Source organism: Acipenser ruthenus, chromosome 13, assembly GCF_902713425.1.
Source record: "Acipenser ruthenus chromosome 13, fAciRut3.2 maternal haplotype, whole genome shotgun sequence".
Lineage (NCBI taxonomy): Eukaryota > Metazoa > Chordata > Actinopteri > Acipenseriformes > Acipenseridae > Acipenser > Acipenser ruthenus.
Window position 1 is genome coordinate 30,385,660 of NC_081201.1, and position 13,502 is coordinate 30,399,161.

Consider the following 13,502-nt stretch of genomic DNA (forward strand, 5'->3'; position numbering starts at 1 on the left):
ATTTTCAAGATTTTACTTGAATAAGTACTGTAATTCATTGTTCATGTTAATATTGTACAGATTTGAATACATATACAATTTGACTTCAAAATGCAAGAATAAATGAATTACAGAGCTGCTTGTTTTTTTTTATGAATATGAAATATGTATACATACTTATGTAGATGTTTGATGTACGGTTGTTCTTCATACTGTCCATGTGGTTCTGTTCCTCTATGTTCCTGCTACAATCATTACTGAATATGTTTAGGATGCCCAACTACTTAATAAACTCTATGAAAACCTTTTGTCCTTTTCCAGGTTATGTGACTGTAAATATGTAATTTTCTTAAATGTACTGCTATTATATGTCCACAGTAGAAATAGCAGTACATCTACCAATGAGTAGTCTTTATTTAGCCAGTATTTTGTATTATATTCATTAAAACTATTATAGTCTGTTGTTGGCTTTTTAAACAATCATTTACGGAAGTTTCATTTTGATGAAGCTTTAATTTAACTTTGAGAAAATGGCTAAAGAAAAACGCTACTAGCTGATGGCGTCCCACGAGATGACTCTAACGTCACGTGATAGCACTCGTACGGTTGTTAAATTTCTATCGTCAGACGGAAATAGCTCTTCTTCTCTCCCCTTTAATCGGTGTCTTACGTTACATTTCACCCGGAAGGGTAGAGTCCAGTGCAACCTGCATTGGCTGGGGTTGAGTGGAATGGGTAGCAGGGTTTCGATTATTTCATTACACATACAAGAAGGTACTGTTTTTGAAACGGGTGAGTTTATTATGTAGCCTAATTATGTCCTAAGTTGTCATAGTTTTGTGGACGTGATTGTGTAAAACTGGGTTAACCACTGAAATTAGTACTAGGTGTTTGTTGCTGCTCCTGTGCTTTGTATCTTGGCATATACTTTCTAACGAGTACAGGTATGAACAGTATAGTTCTTGTCGTTAGCAGGGGCTGTCACAGTTTTAATACTACTAGTCGTGGATTTCACTATACTGTGTGCAAACTGTACTTTAACATCAGACCGCGCTGTAGTAGTACAGTTAGCAGTTGTCTTTTGTCACGAATTGAATGACGGTTATTGTTTCAGTGTTTTTTTTTTTTTTACATCCCATGTATAATATATTTATACGTTTTTGTAATTGTTACACATAGTGCACCATGCTTTACTTTATGTTGTTTCAAATGCAGTAGAACAGGAAGTGGGAACTCTTGGAAAACCAAACAGAATGTTTGCATGCATACAAATATTTTATCTTATGAATACTTTAAATAGAGCTTGCCTTTGACGTGTCAGACAGACAGGCCAATTCTGTGAATCATTTACCGTTACACTGGGTCACTCAAATTAGTGATCACCCTTGGTTGCCTAGTTTTATACAGCTTGGGTTTGAGCTCTGTTTTATTTTTTTACAAAATGATGCAAATTGGATATATATAAAAAAAAAAAATAGTGAAAAACGCATTTGGCAATGGGTTGTGATTTTTGGATGGTAGTATGACAAATACGATGCTGTACAAGGGTTGTTTGTGCGAGTTACTGTATCCACGGTTCACTGTTCAGCCTCAAAATGTACACATGTTTTCATTGTACTTATTGGAGCTTGATATGCCTTATGCTATTTATAAAGAATTATCATACCCCATGTGGTTGGTAAATTGTGCAACCATGACTCCTGCTTTCACAAGTATAAACCTGCTTTTACCAGCATATCTGCATCTGCAATTAAAGGTGAATGTTGTTCACCTTGAAAAATATGCTGATCTGTATGTTCCTTGAACAATGTTTGAATATGTGTGTGTGTGTATGTCTTCAACAGATAACCAGTAAGGCTGACAATGGCCAATGTAGGAGCAGTAGTGGCTACTGTCACAGGGGTGATTGCTCTTCTTCTTCATTCTTCTGTACACAAGATTGAAGAGGGACATCTTGCTGTTTATTATAGGTAAAGCTTCTAATTGTATGCAAAATTCCAATGTCACTCGCATGCACAATTCAATCCTATTGGTGTTATTCCCTTGATTTAAACAACAGGTTCCCCATTACAAGTCTGTTATCAAAAAAATAGAACCTGTTGGTCAAAATAAACAAAACAAAAAAGTTTAACAGTCGTCTCACCGTGCATCATTGCCTGAGTGTTATCATGCTACAGAGCTACAATTGAAAGCTTGGTGTACACAGTGTCATATGAAATGTATTTACAGACGTGCTCAAATTTGTTGGTACCCCTCCACAAAAAACGAAGAATGCACAATTTTCTCTGAAATAACTTGAAACTGACAAAAGTAATTGGCATCCACCATTGTTTATTCCATATTTAATAGAAATCAGACTTTGCTTTTGATTTTTTATTCAACATAATATTGTAAATAAGAAAACAAATGAAAATGGCATGGACAAAATTGATGGGACCGCTAACCGAATATTTTGTTACACAACCTTTAGAGGCAATCACTGCAATCAAACGTTTTCTGTAGCTCTCAATGAGACTTCTGCACCTGTTAACAGGTAGTTTGGCCCACTCTTCCTGAGCAAACTGCTCCAGCTGTCTGAGGTTTGATGGGTGCCTTCTCCAGACTGCAAGTTTCAGCTCTTTCCATAGATGTTCGATAGGATTCAGATCAGGACTCATAGAAGGCCACTTCAGAATAGTCCAATGTTTTGTTCTTATCCATTCTTGGGTGCTTTTAGCTGTGTGTTTTGGGTCATTATCCTGTTGGAGGACCCATGACCTGCGACTGAGATAGAGCTTTCTGACACTGGGCAGTACGTTTCGCTCCAGAATGCCTTGATAGTCTTGAGATTTCATTGTGCCCTGCACAGATTCAAGGCACCCTGTGCCAGGCGCAGCAAAGCAGCCCCAAAACATAACCGAGCCTCCTCCATGTTTCACTGTAGGTATGGTGTTCCTTTCTTTGAAAGCTTCATTTTTTCGTCTGTGAACATAGAGCTGATGTGACTTGCCAAAAAGCTCCAGTTTTGACTCATCTGTCCAAAGGACATTCTCCCAGAAGGATTGTGGCTTGTCAATATGCATTTTAGCAAATTCCAGTCTGGCTTTTTTATGTTTTTCTGTCAAAAGTGGAGTCCTCCTGGGTCTTCTTCCATGGAGCCCACTTTCGCTCACAAAGCGTCGGATGGTGCAATCAGAAACTGACGTACCTTCACCTTGGAGTTCAGCTTGTATCTCTTTGGCAGTTATCCTTGGTTCTTTTTCTACCATTCGCACTATCCTTCTGTTCAATCTGGGGTCGATTTTTCCACTTGCGGCCGCGCCCAGGGAGGTTGGCTACAGTTCCATGGACCTTAAACTTCTTAATAATATTTGCAACTGTTGTCACAGGAACATCAAGCTGCTTGGAGATGGTCTTGTAGCCTTTACCTTTACCATGCTTGTCTATTATTTTCTTTCTGATCTCCTCAGACAACTCTCTCCTTTGCTTTCTCTGGTCCATGTTCAGTGTGGTGCACACAATGATACCAAACAGCACAGTGACTACTTTTCTCCATTTAAATAGGCTGAATGACTGATTACAAGATTGGAGACATGTGTGATACTAATTAAAGAAACTAATTAGTTTGAAATATCACTGTAATCCAATTATTTATTATCTTTTCTAAGGGGTACCAACAAATGTGTCCAGGCCATTTTAGAATATCTTTGTAGAATAAGCAATAATTCATCTCTTTTCACAGCTTCTTTGCTTTATTCTATGACATACCAAAGGCATGCAAGTATACATGATAAAATAGCTTTTAATTTCATCACTTTTCAGGAGGAATGGAGCATTATTTCAATGAGCTGTAAGGGTACCAACAAATTTGAGCACGTCTGTATGTAAAAGAGTAAAATGCATTAAAATCTCAAACATGAGAAAATGAAACTCAAGGTTGTTGTGCACAATTCTGGAATATGTTTGGTATTCTTGAACCATTTTAGAGTGGTTTAGATGCTCCGTTTAAGAGTAACTTACTTTTAGAATATTTGATACACATGCTCGCAGTCTGCATTTGTTTCATAGTGCTGTAATTACCAATGAATCTGACTAATGTATTGCATGCAGATTTCAGGTAATTTAAAATGTGTGTGCACTCAGTTATTTTATGCATGATGCATTACTTTTATTATTATTATTATTATTATTATTATTATTATTATTATTATTATTATTATTAATAAAATGATAAAAACGTTGGGCCTAATGTTCCATTGAATTTTTTAAAGGACAGTTGAGTTTTATTTCATGTGTATGGATTACCTGTAAAATAGTAGATTTATAAACTATATAAACTAGTTAAATTAAGTCCAGACTATACATGAATACTCAGTCCATTCAGCCTCCAATCCTTCCATTATTGTGTTGTAGTCTTTCTTGTTACACATCGGATGGGTTTGCCCTGATGTGCCGACTTTATTTTATAGTGCCTGATAAAATGGCAACAACTTGTTTGACTGATGTTTTTTTTTGGATGATAAGGATTGAATTATGCCTTACTTCACTGAAAGAACGGATAATTAGCGTTTTTTAATACACCTCATCTTTGCAAATATTGCATATGATTTATATTCCAACTGCATTCGATGCATAGATACTAAGCATGTAAAAAGTGCAGAGGCTAGGTTTTGATTTGAGGTCCCAGGTTCTGAAATCATATGTTCTGCTTGGTAGGCACAGTAACTGCTACAGATCTGTTAAGCAGTGATGCTTGTATTAAAAATAACTTAATAGGTTATAGTAGAGTCGCAGTTTGCTTGCATGTGTAGTTTTAGCTAATAAATGCATTTTAATTACTTGTATATTCTGTTACAGAGGTGGTGCTTTGCTGACTACTCCAAATGGTCCAGGCTTTCATATTATGCTTCCATTTATTACAACTTACAGATCTGTTCAGGTAAGTGGTACTCAACCTTCCTTTCCATTAAATATGTGTATTAAAAACAAATGTAGACATGCTTCTGTGCAAGGATACTTACTTAGTTGTCCATGAAAATTACTGGTTTTGTTTAGATTCTTTAAGGTTAATGAAATGTTTTAAATGCTAGGTGAATGATAACACCGTTAACAATTTTTTTTTTTTTTTGTTCCTGGGTAGTAAGTGTTATTTCCTAATTGCTTATGCCTCAAAAGTATAGAAAATGGCTATTATTCCCAACAAACTTTGCTTTTGTGACCAGGACAGTGATATTTTGAAATTTACCTATTTTCCAGAACATTCCAGATAGATTCAGTGCTGAGGTAAACTTGGAGTAACTTCTAGAACTTTCTAGAACTTTCCAGTAATATAAATAGTCGTATAAATACAGGGGCCTTAAGCCCACCAGTTCAGTTTAGTTCCAGCTGCCTAAGTGGATACATATCTGCATTTTTCTGAGATGGCATCAAGGTCATAGGAGACTTCAAAATGGTGGCATTCCTGATGGGTCTCCAAGGCGGTTTTACCAAGTTTCCCTGCTGTCTTTGCCTTTGGGACAGCAGGGACACCAAGGCGCACTACCACAGGCGGGACTGGCCACAGCGGACCGAGTTCTCTGTGGGGAGGAACAACGTCAAGTGGGAGCCACTGGTGGACCCCCGGAAGGTGCTGATGCCACCACTGCACATCAAATTGGGCCTTATGAAACAATTTGTCAGAGCTCTAGATAAGGAGTCGGCAGCCTTCAAGTACCTTCAAGACTTCTTCCCTAAGCTGTCTGAGGCAAAGGTCAAAGCCGGTGTCTTCGTCGGACCACAGATAAAGAAGATCCTGGAGTGCAATGAATTCCCCAAGAAGCTCACTAGTAAGGAGAAAGCGGCTTGGAACAGCTTTGTCGCAGTGGTTCAGGGCTTCCTGGGCAATCACAAGGCCGAAAACTATGTGGAGCTGGTTGAGACTCTGGTGAAGAACTACGGCACAATGGGCTGTAGGATGTCCCTCAAAGTCCATATCCTTGATAATATGCTCATCTTGATAAATTCAAGGAGAACATGGGAGCGTACTCGGAGGAGCAAGACGAGCGCTTCCACCAGGATATACTGGACTTTGAACGCTGCTACCAAGGACAGTATAACGAGAACATGATGGGAGACTACATTTGGGGGCTGATTCGTGAAAGTGATTTACAGTATAATCGTAAATCTTGAAAAACTACTCGCTTCTAAATCTTTTGTAGTCATTTTTGTATTACTTTAGTATAATTGTTGTTTTTTTCTGACTTTATGTGAACGAAAAGACACAAATTCGCCCGTTTTCTCATTGGAAATAGGTAAATTTCAAAATATCACTGTCCTGGTCACAAAAGCAAAGTTTGTGGGGAATAATAGCCATTTTCTATACTTTTGAGGCATACGCAATTAGGAAATAACACTTACTACCCAGGAACAAAAATTGTGTTACATAGTGTTATCATTTAATATGTAACGGTTTGTGACTTTTTTTTATTTTTTAGACAACACTACAAACTGATGAAATAAAAAATGTGCCTTGTGGGACAAGGTATGTATTCCAGCCTATTCTTGCATCCTTAATAATGTTCTAAAGGGGAAGGGGGTGTTGAGAGAGGTGTACTGTATGTGTGATGACTGATCCAGAGTCTCTTCACTTCTGTGGGTAAGGTAGCGGAACTAGTCTTAACTCTTAAGCCTGTGTGATTGCAGTCATTCCCCAAAAGAGCCATAGTTATTGTTTGTACCAAAAATATTTTACTATTAAGGATGGGTAAGCAATGTTTTAAACAGTTAAACACCTTTTTATTCACATTTATTTCTCTTTGTCTTCTGTAATGTAAAAAAAAAAAAAACTACACATTTTTACTGTTGATATTATTATAATGTGCTTTGGTTTTTTTCAACAGTGGGGGTGTCATGATCTACTTCGACAGAATAGAGGTGGTCAATATGCTGGTTCCATCTGCAGGTAAACAATACAGCTGTTTTGACAACCTCTTTCGTAGCCTTTGTTATTGGCTTGTTTTGTGTAGGGGTCACATTCACTTGCATACCTAATTCTAGGTATATATTCAGTTGATATGGATTAAAGCACACTGAGAGTGTAATTATTGTAAAGACTATATGTTAACTGAAAGCTTATGATCCCTAATTGAATTGGTATAGTAAAATATTTGGACAAGCTTGCCCTTCATTTGTGTGAGAAAAAAAAGAATGCTAACAATAACTATGGCATACAGAACAGTAAATGGAATGCAGTGCAAGTCAAATATGTAGGTGTAGAAATTAAGATACCTTAGGGGCTAGTGAGTGATCAGTGGTTTCCATATTAAGCTGTAAATGCAATAAAACCAGAAGAGGTCCACTGCATGACCCATAATGGTGTGTGGTGGTGGTCCTGAAATCCTGTTGTCCATCATTTAGTGTCTCCAACTAGTTACAATGCTGAATGTTGTTGTTTTTTTTTCACATTTGGTTATGCATGGACACAAGATTATATTTACCCTACCTCCCATACAACACAGCACAGTGTTGGATAGACTAACAGAGATGATAATATCAGTCTATTAATTACACAATGACCATATACTGAACAGAGAAGACCACACAGAATTATTTTACACACTCACACATGAGGTCACGAGCAAAATGTTCATACAGTATAGAAACAAAGAATGACTGTATACCAGTGGTACTCAACTCTGGCCCTCGAGATCCAATCCAGTCCAGGTTCTTACTCCAAGCAGGTTCTAATGTAGTTAATTGAAGCTGTTAAGAGGCAATACACTAATTTAGTACTTGCTTGGAATAAAAGACCAGGACTGGAATGGATCTCAAGGGTCAGAGTTGAGTACCACTGGAAAACAGTCATTCTTTGTTTCAACCCATGCGCTCTTTATTTTCTTTATGTTTAGTTGTTGACATTGTGAGGAACTACACAGCAGACTATGACAAGACATTGATCTTCAACAAGATTCACCACGAGCTCAATCAGTTTTGCAGTGTCCATACCCTCCAGGAAGTTTACATTGAGTTGTTTGGTAAGTGTTCTTTCATTATTTCTTTCTTTTTTTCTTTCTTTCTTTCTTAGCAGATGCCCTTATCCAGGGCAACTTACAACTGTTACAAGATACCACATTATTTTTACATACAATTACCAGAGCCCTAACCAGAGCCCTAACCACTACTCCACACTGCTGCCCTAGGCATTACTGGGTGGGATGGGTAAAAAGTATGATGTTTTACTTCAGAAACAAGCAGAGATGGGTCACAATGATTTCTAAAGACAAAGAAGCAAATGGTAAAACAAAGGCAGACAACGTGATTCTGTAATTGGTACTGTATATTTAATACTTTTATTGTTACAGATATAATTGATGAAAATCTAAAGCTGGCACTACAAAAGGACCTGAATGCTATGGCACCAGGTCTTACAATTCAGGTAGGATCATATCCCTAAAATGTTTCCAAAATATTCCCTTAAATTACATTTTTTAAGTTTAAACTAGGGTCCAAAGATTTGTTAAAAATATTAAAACATTGAAAAGATGTTTAGTAGAGGATCATGGAATTGTGCTCTTGCTGAGTAAGTTTTAGGTTGTGTTGAAATGCCTTTTAGGTTTTGCTGAAATACCCTAAAATAACCCCAATCAGTAAGGGGTGGTTATCATATCTGTAAAGCTTTGAATAAACTTAGTCTGGTCCAGTTATAATCTAAATACTACTCCAGTATGGTTTATAGAGGAACTATATGGTAACGTTTTCAGAAGATGAGACATAAAACCGAGGTCTGCTTCCCAAACATGAAAAGTTTCAGTGGCAGAAAAAAAACAGGAGTGTTTTCCATGATGATGACGCCTGTGAATTCCCATTCCACCCTTTACTTGGATACAGGAACTCCCCTGTGAAATTTCTGAAATAATGAGATGGTTTTTTTTTTTGTTTTTTTATTTAGGCAGTTCGTGTTACAAAGCCAAAAATTCCAGAGACTATCAGAAGAAATTTTGAACTAATGTGAGTCTCCTGTTAATAATCTTAATTGGAATCTAAACATGCAAAATATGGGAGTGTACAGTACACTGGCCAACAAGAAAAACATTTGCTGAGTATGGGTCAATCGTTGCCAGTTTTACCTCACTCAGACCACGTGGCTTGCTTAATGTATTGGTGTCTGGAAAGCTATTTGTCCTCTCTCTGAAATAGCAAACATTGTAAAAATTAAGATGTCCCACAATTGAAGTGGCACCCTAAGTGATATCTATTTACTACCAATACAGAACAACTGACTTAGTGAGGGAAAGCAGGCAACAGGGAACTGCAGTAAATATTGTTTTCTTTTTGATGTTTTCTTATTAGGGAAGCTGAGAAGACAAAGTTGCTTGTTTCTGCACAGACCCAAAAAGTCGTCGAGAAGGAGGCCGAAACCGAAAGGAAGAAAGCTATTATAGGTAAAGAATAGTTGAACTATCACTACTAATTAGGGCTGTCACTCGATTCACATTTTTGATCTGTTAATTTATGGGTATTAGTTGATTAACCGGTAGATTAATCCATGCACATTTTTAATAAAGGTAACGATCTTATAGCGGCTGTCCTGCAGTCATACTTAAATCAATATTTTTATTTTTATTTTAGTAAATGTAACAAACATTACCTCTCTGTCCTATTACCTTAAGAAACAGATTTAGGGACCTGATAACTCAGTCAAACAAGCCCCAAGGGCCAGAGCAGCACAGTTATGCGCATACTGTTTAACCACTCTGGGCTAACCCCTAAAAAGCAAAATTTATTAGCAATGCACAAACATGGAAACAAAAAAACACTCTGAGGTTTATAACTAAATCAACAGTTTATAATGTTGCTCAGGATAAATGCGCCACGCTGGATTTTACCACAGCGTTCACCACAGCTCTGGTTACAATGCACACGAGTAACTTTGCAGACACATGTTTGGCAATCATTTAAATCAACATAGATCAACATTCCAGTTCCAAATATGTATATACATCTGTAGCACACTATTAGCAATCCTTGTACAAAACAAGACAACAATTATGATTTTTGCACAACTTTAACCCCTTTTTATACAAGCTTAAAGCCACAGTATGCTACCACTTCCGGGGAGAGAGCGCACTGCAAATCAGCACTTCCCTAAATAGCAGCACGCATTTCTCTCTCTACCCAGAATGCACTTAAATTGTAAAAACAATTAATCTGCGATCAACTCTTTAGTTGATTAATCGGTCCGATTAATCTTTTAATTGGAACAGCCCTACTACAAATGCTTTTCTTGATCCTTTTTGGAACTTGTGAAGTTTTGTAGGTTCCATAATTCTTATACTTTTGACACCAACAGATAGAAACCTCTGAGTCAAATGTGTATTTAATGTATTCATAACACTGCTACATTTCTCACTGAAACATTGCCCTGTTTTATACTCAGAGGCGCAGAAGGTTGCACAAGTTTCTGAAATTCACTTCCAGCAAAAAATGATGGAAAAAGAAACTGAGAAGAAGATTTCTGAAATAGAAGGTAATTTTATATATATCAATCACAATGCGACACATCGCACTGTTTCAACAGACCTGCATTTTGTGGAAATGTTCCATGATAATAATAATTTGTGACGTAAAATATTTTGACTATTTATCAATCTTATCCGCTGGCTGTTATATATAGACTATGATATTACTGTGCAGTTATCCAGTATTACTTTGTTCTTCACAATGGTATTTTTTGAATTACAGATGCAGCATTCTTGGCGAAAGAAAAGGCCAGAGCAGATGCAGAGTACTACACTGCAGAAAAAACCGCCCAAGCAAACGCGGTAATACTTTTTTTCAGCTTCACTTTTTGATCACAGGTACAAAGAAAATGACAATGTTTCATTTGACCTTTATACTGTACTTTTCTCTCCATACAGTTGAAACTAACCCCGGAATACCTTGAGCTCATGAAATACCAGGCGATTGCTGCTAACAGTAAGGTTTATTTTGGCCAAGACATCCCAGACATGTTTGTGGATAACAATGCCTTTCAGCCCAGGATTCAGGATGAAGAGGACACCGTTTCCACTGATCATCTGGAATCGTTAGGAAAGGCAAAAAAAACCAAGAAAGCACATCGTACTGATTCAAAGGGAGGGTAACAAAAGATCTGGTTGCTTGACATTTGGTTGATAAGATTGTGTGGCATGCTGATTTTTGATTTATAATAAAAAGGTATGTTTGGTGCGCTTTAGCTCTGACATTTACCAGTGGAATGTGAAAGGACTGCAGTTTTTCTAAAGCAGAACATTTGTTTCTAAAAACTGGTTTGTAAATGTATTCTGGTTTTCAGATCAATACCTACAAAGCCTGCCTCGAACACTGCTGCAATATAACAGGGATGCCTACAAGTCTACCAGGGTGTGTTTTAAACATTTTTTAAATCAAAATAAAGTAGTTGGATAAACTAAATGTTTGCTTCAAGAAGATACATGTTTTTTACACATTTTAGCGGAGCCTAAGCTAACATTTCTATACATATTTTCAAAAGGGATTTTGGGTTAAACTTCTTAAGGTTCTTTACAGAATTTCTTTATAAAGCTAGGAAATACAGCCTATAAACAAAAGGTATAAATGCATTTTCTTTTCATGTTATTCCTAGTGCTTAACTGGAATGGTGTTCTTTCTTGAGTCTCTACACCAAGTAAACTTAGTTTATCTGAGATGCCTATTGTGAAAATATGGAAATATTGCAGTATGACAGCAAGAATTGTTAATACTACAATTTACTGAATGATGTGAATTAATTTGATTTTTGTTACACAAATAAAACAAAAAAAGAGTATTTTACTGATGCTGAGTTTTTAAAAGCTCTGAATGAATTTGCACTTGCATACTTGCTGTTTTGTAAGTTTAAGAGTATTTGATGCAAACAAATTAGACGAGGTGACATTATATTAATTCAATCTTCTGTTTTCAAGGTGACTTTATACTTCATTGGTAATGTATTGAAGGTGAGGTGGGACCATGTCACAGGGGTTGCTAGCCTAGTTATACCTGATTTGAACTGAATTGTGGGGGTTCTGTTTTAAGACCACACAAATAAGTTAAGTTACTGCCATTTAATTTGTGATTTCAGTTAAAAACATTTTTTATTTTATTTTTTAATAGCAATAATGTTATTTGTAATAGTCCAAAGAGTCAAATGTCATCATGATATACAGTCTGTGTAACCGGGCAACAAAGTGCCAATCTGTCCTTTAATTCTGTGATATTCATTTAAAAACACTGAATTAAACATCTTGTATTTATAATTGAAAAATAAATATATTCTAGAGAACGTCAAATTTGGTAGCAAGTGCTGCTACTGTACATGTAAACGTGTGACATTTCTTGCTATTCTTAAGTTGTCCATTTTAAGATTTTATGAAATGAATGACTTTCCATAACAAGTTGGATTAATTTATCCTTACTAGGCTTTTTTTATTGTTTGTTTAATTGAAGTTATGCCAGCACAAGACAATTACCAGATTAAAGTTACACAAATGTTATTCTTTATGCTTATACCTTCATTTAAAAAAAAAACAAAAAAAAAACAAAAAACCTCTTGTGTAGTTTGTGTACCATACAGAGCTATGCCCTTTCAAGCAAGAAAAAGGATGTGTGTGTGTATATGGCTATACATGTTTTTGTAAGTGAACAAACTCACTGAAATTATAGTATAATGACTTAAAAGCTCCCCAGTTTCAATATCTCAGTGCAGTCTTTGTTCTGTTTATTAACTAGAAATGGAACAGATATATGGGGAGCTGGTACAGTATTTTAATCTGCAGAATTCACAACTGTCTATAAGCAAGTTAAAAATGCAATAGTAATGTTTTGGAGAGCTGTGGAATGGTTACGTATTTGGATTTTGAATCCGCTGACATGGTGAAAGACAAAAGTAACAGGAACAATGATAACATTTATTTTACAAACCAAAAAATGGTTTTGCAGTATATAAATGGTGATTGGGGATACCACTGTATAAAATGAACCTGTATAATAATAATAATGTTGCTATTTCAGCTGTTTCAGTTATTTCCTTGAATCAGCTTTGGTGTATTCTTTTAAAATAACAAAGTACTAGCAAGTTAAATGATAAGAATGGAGACTTACTTGCTCGGGTACAAATTAGATATTAAAATATAACAACTGGTATTGCTCAAAGTTTTATACAAAAAAGTTATTTGAATTATTGTTCATCAACTACAAAGAGACGGGTAAACGGTGAAAGCTGTACAGCTAACCTAAATGGACCTGGCATTGGATACAGGTTGTGGTTCTTGATACATTTTTGTTAGCTGGTATTTATTTTATTTTTCTCTGATCCACACTACCTAAGTAATGCATGTTCAACACGTGTTGAAACTGTGATTTCCATTGACTTTAAAGCAGAATCATCACGTTTTGAAAAAATTGTGCATATTTTGGTAGTGTAAAGAAGATATCTGCCTTTCCACTGACCAGGTTAATTCAGGTATTGGCAAGAATGGTTAGTGAAGGATTGCCTGTGCTGGTTGAGTGAGCACTTCGCTCAAGACACA

The 13,502-nt window shown here is 36.3% G+C and overlaps 1 protein-coding gene across 3 annotated transcripts; it reads left to right on the plus strand.

The window, feature by feature from the left end:
- The first annotated feature begins 613 nt into the window (after window positions 1-613).
- On the plus strand, window positions 614-12,521 carry LOC117417608 (erlin-1). 3 transcript variants are annotated; one of them, XM_034029747.3, is made up of 12 exons: window positions 614-753; window positions 1,824-1,949; window positions 4,816-4,897; window positions 6,432-6,478; window positions 6,837-6,898; window positions 7,845-7,970; window positions 8,298-8,371; window positions 8,885-8,943; window positions 9,286-9,377; window positions 10,373-10,462; window positions 10,678-10,757; window positions 10,854-12,521. In XM_034029747.3, the coding sequence occupies exons 2-12, from the start codon at window positions 1,843-1,845 to the stop codon at window positions 11,076-11,078; spliced, it is 1,044 nt and encodes a 347-aa protein (XP_033885638.3). In that variant the 5' UTR covers window positions 614-753; window positions 1,824-1,842; the 3' UTR covers window positions 11,079-12,521. The 3 variants fall into 3 exon arrangements, with proteins under 3 accessions (XP_033885638.3, XP_033885637.3, XP_058841063.1); XM_034029746.3 differs by having other exon boundaries at window positions 615-771; XM_058985080.1 differs by lacking the exon at window positions 1,824-1,949 and having other exon boundaries at window positions 615-771.
- Window positions 12,522-13,502: the final 981 nt, after the last annotated feature.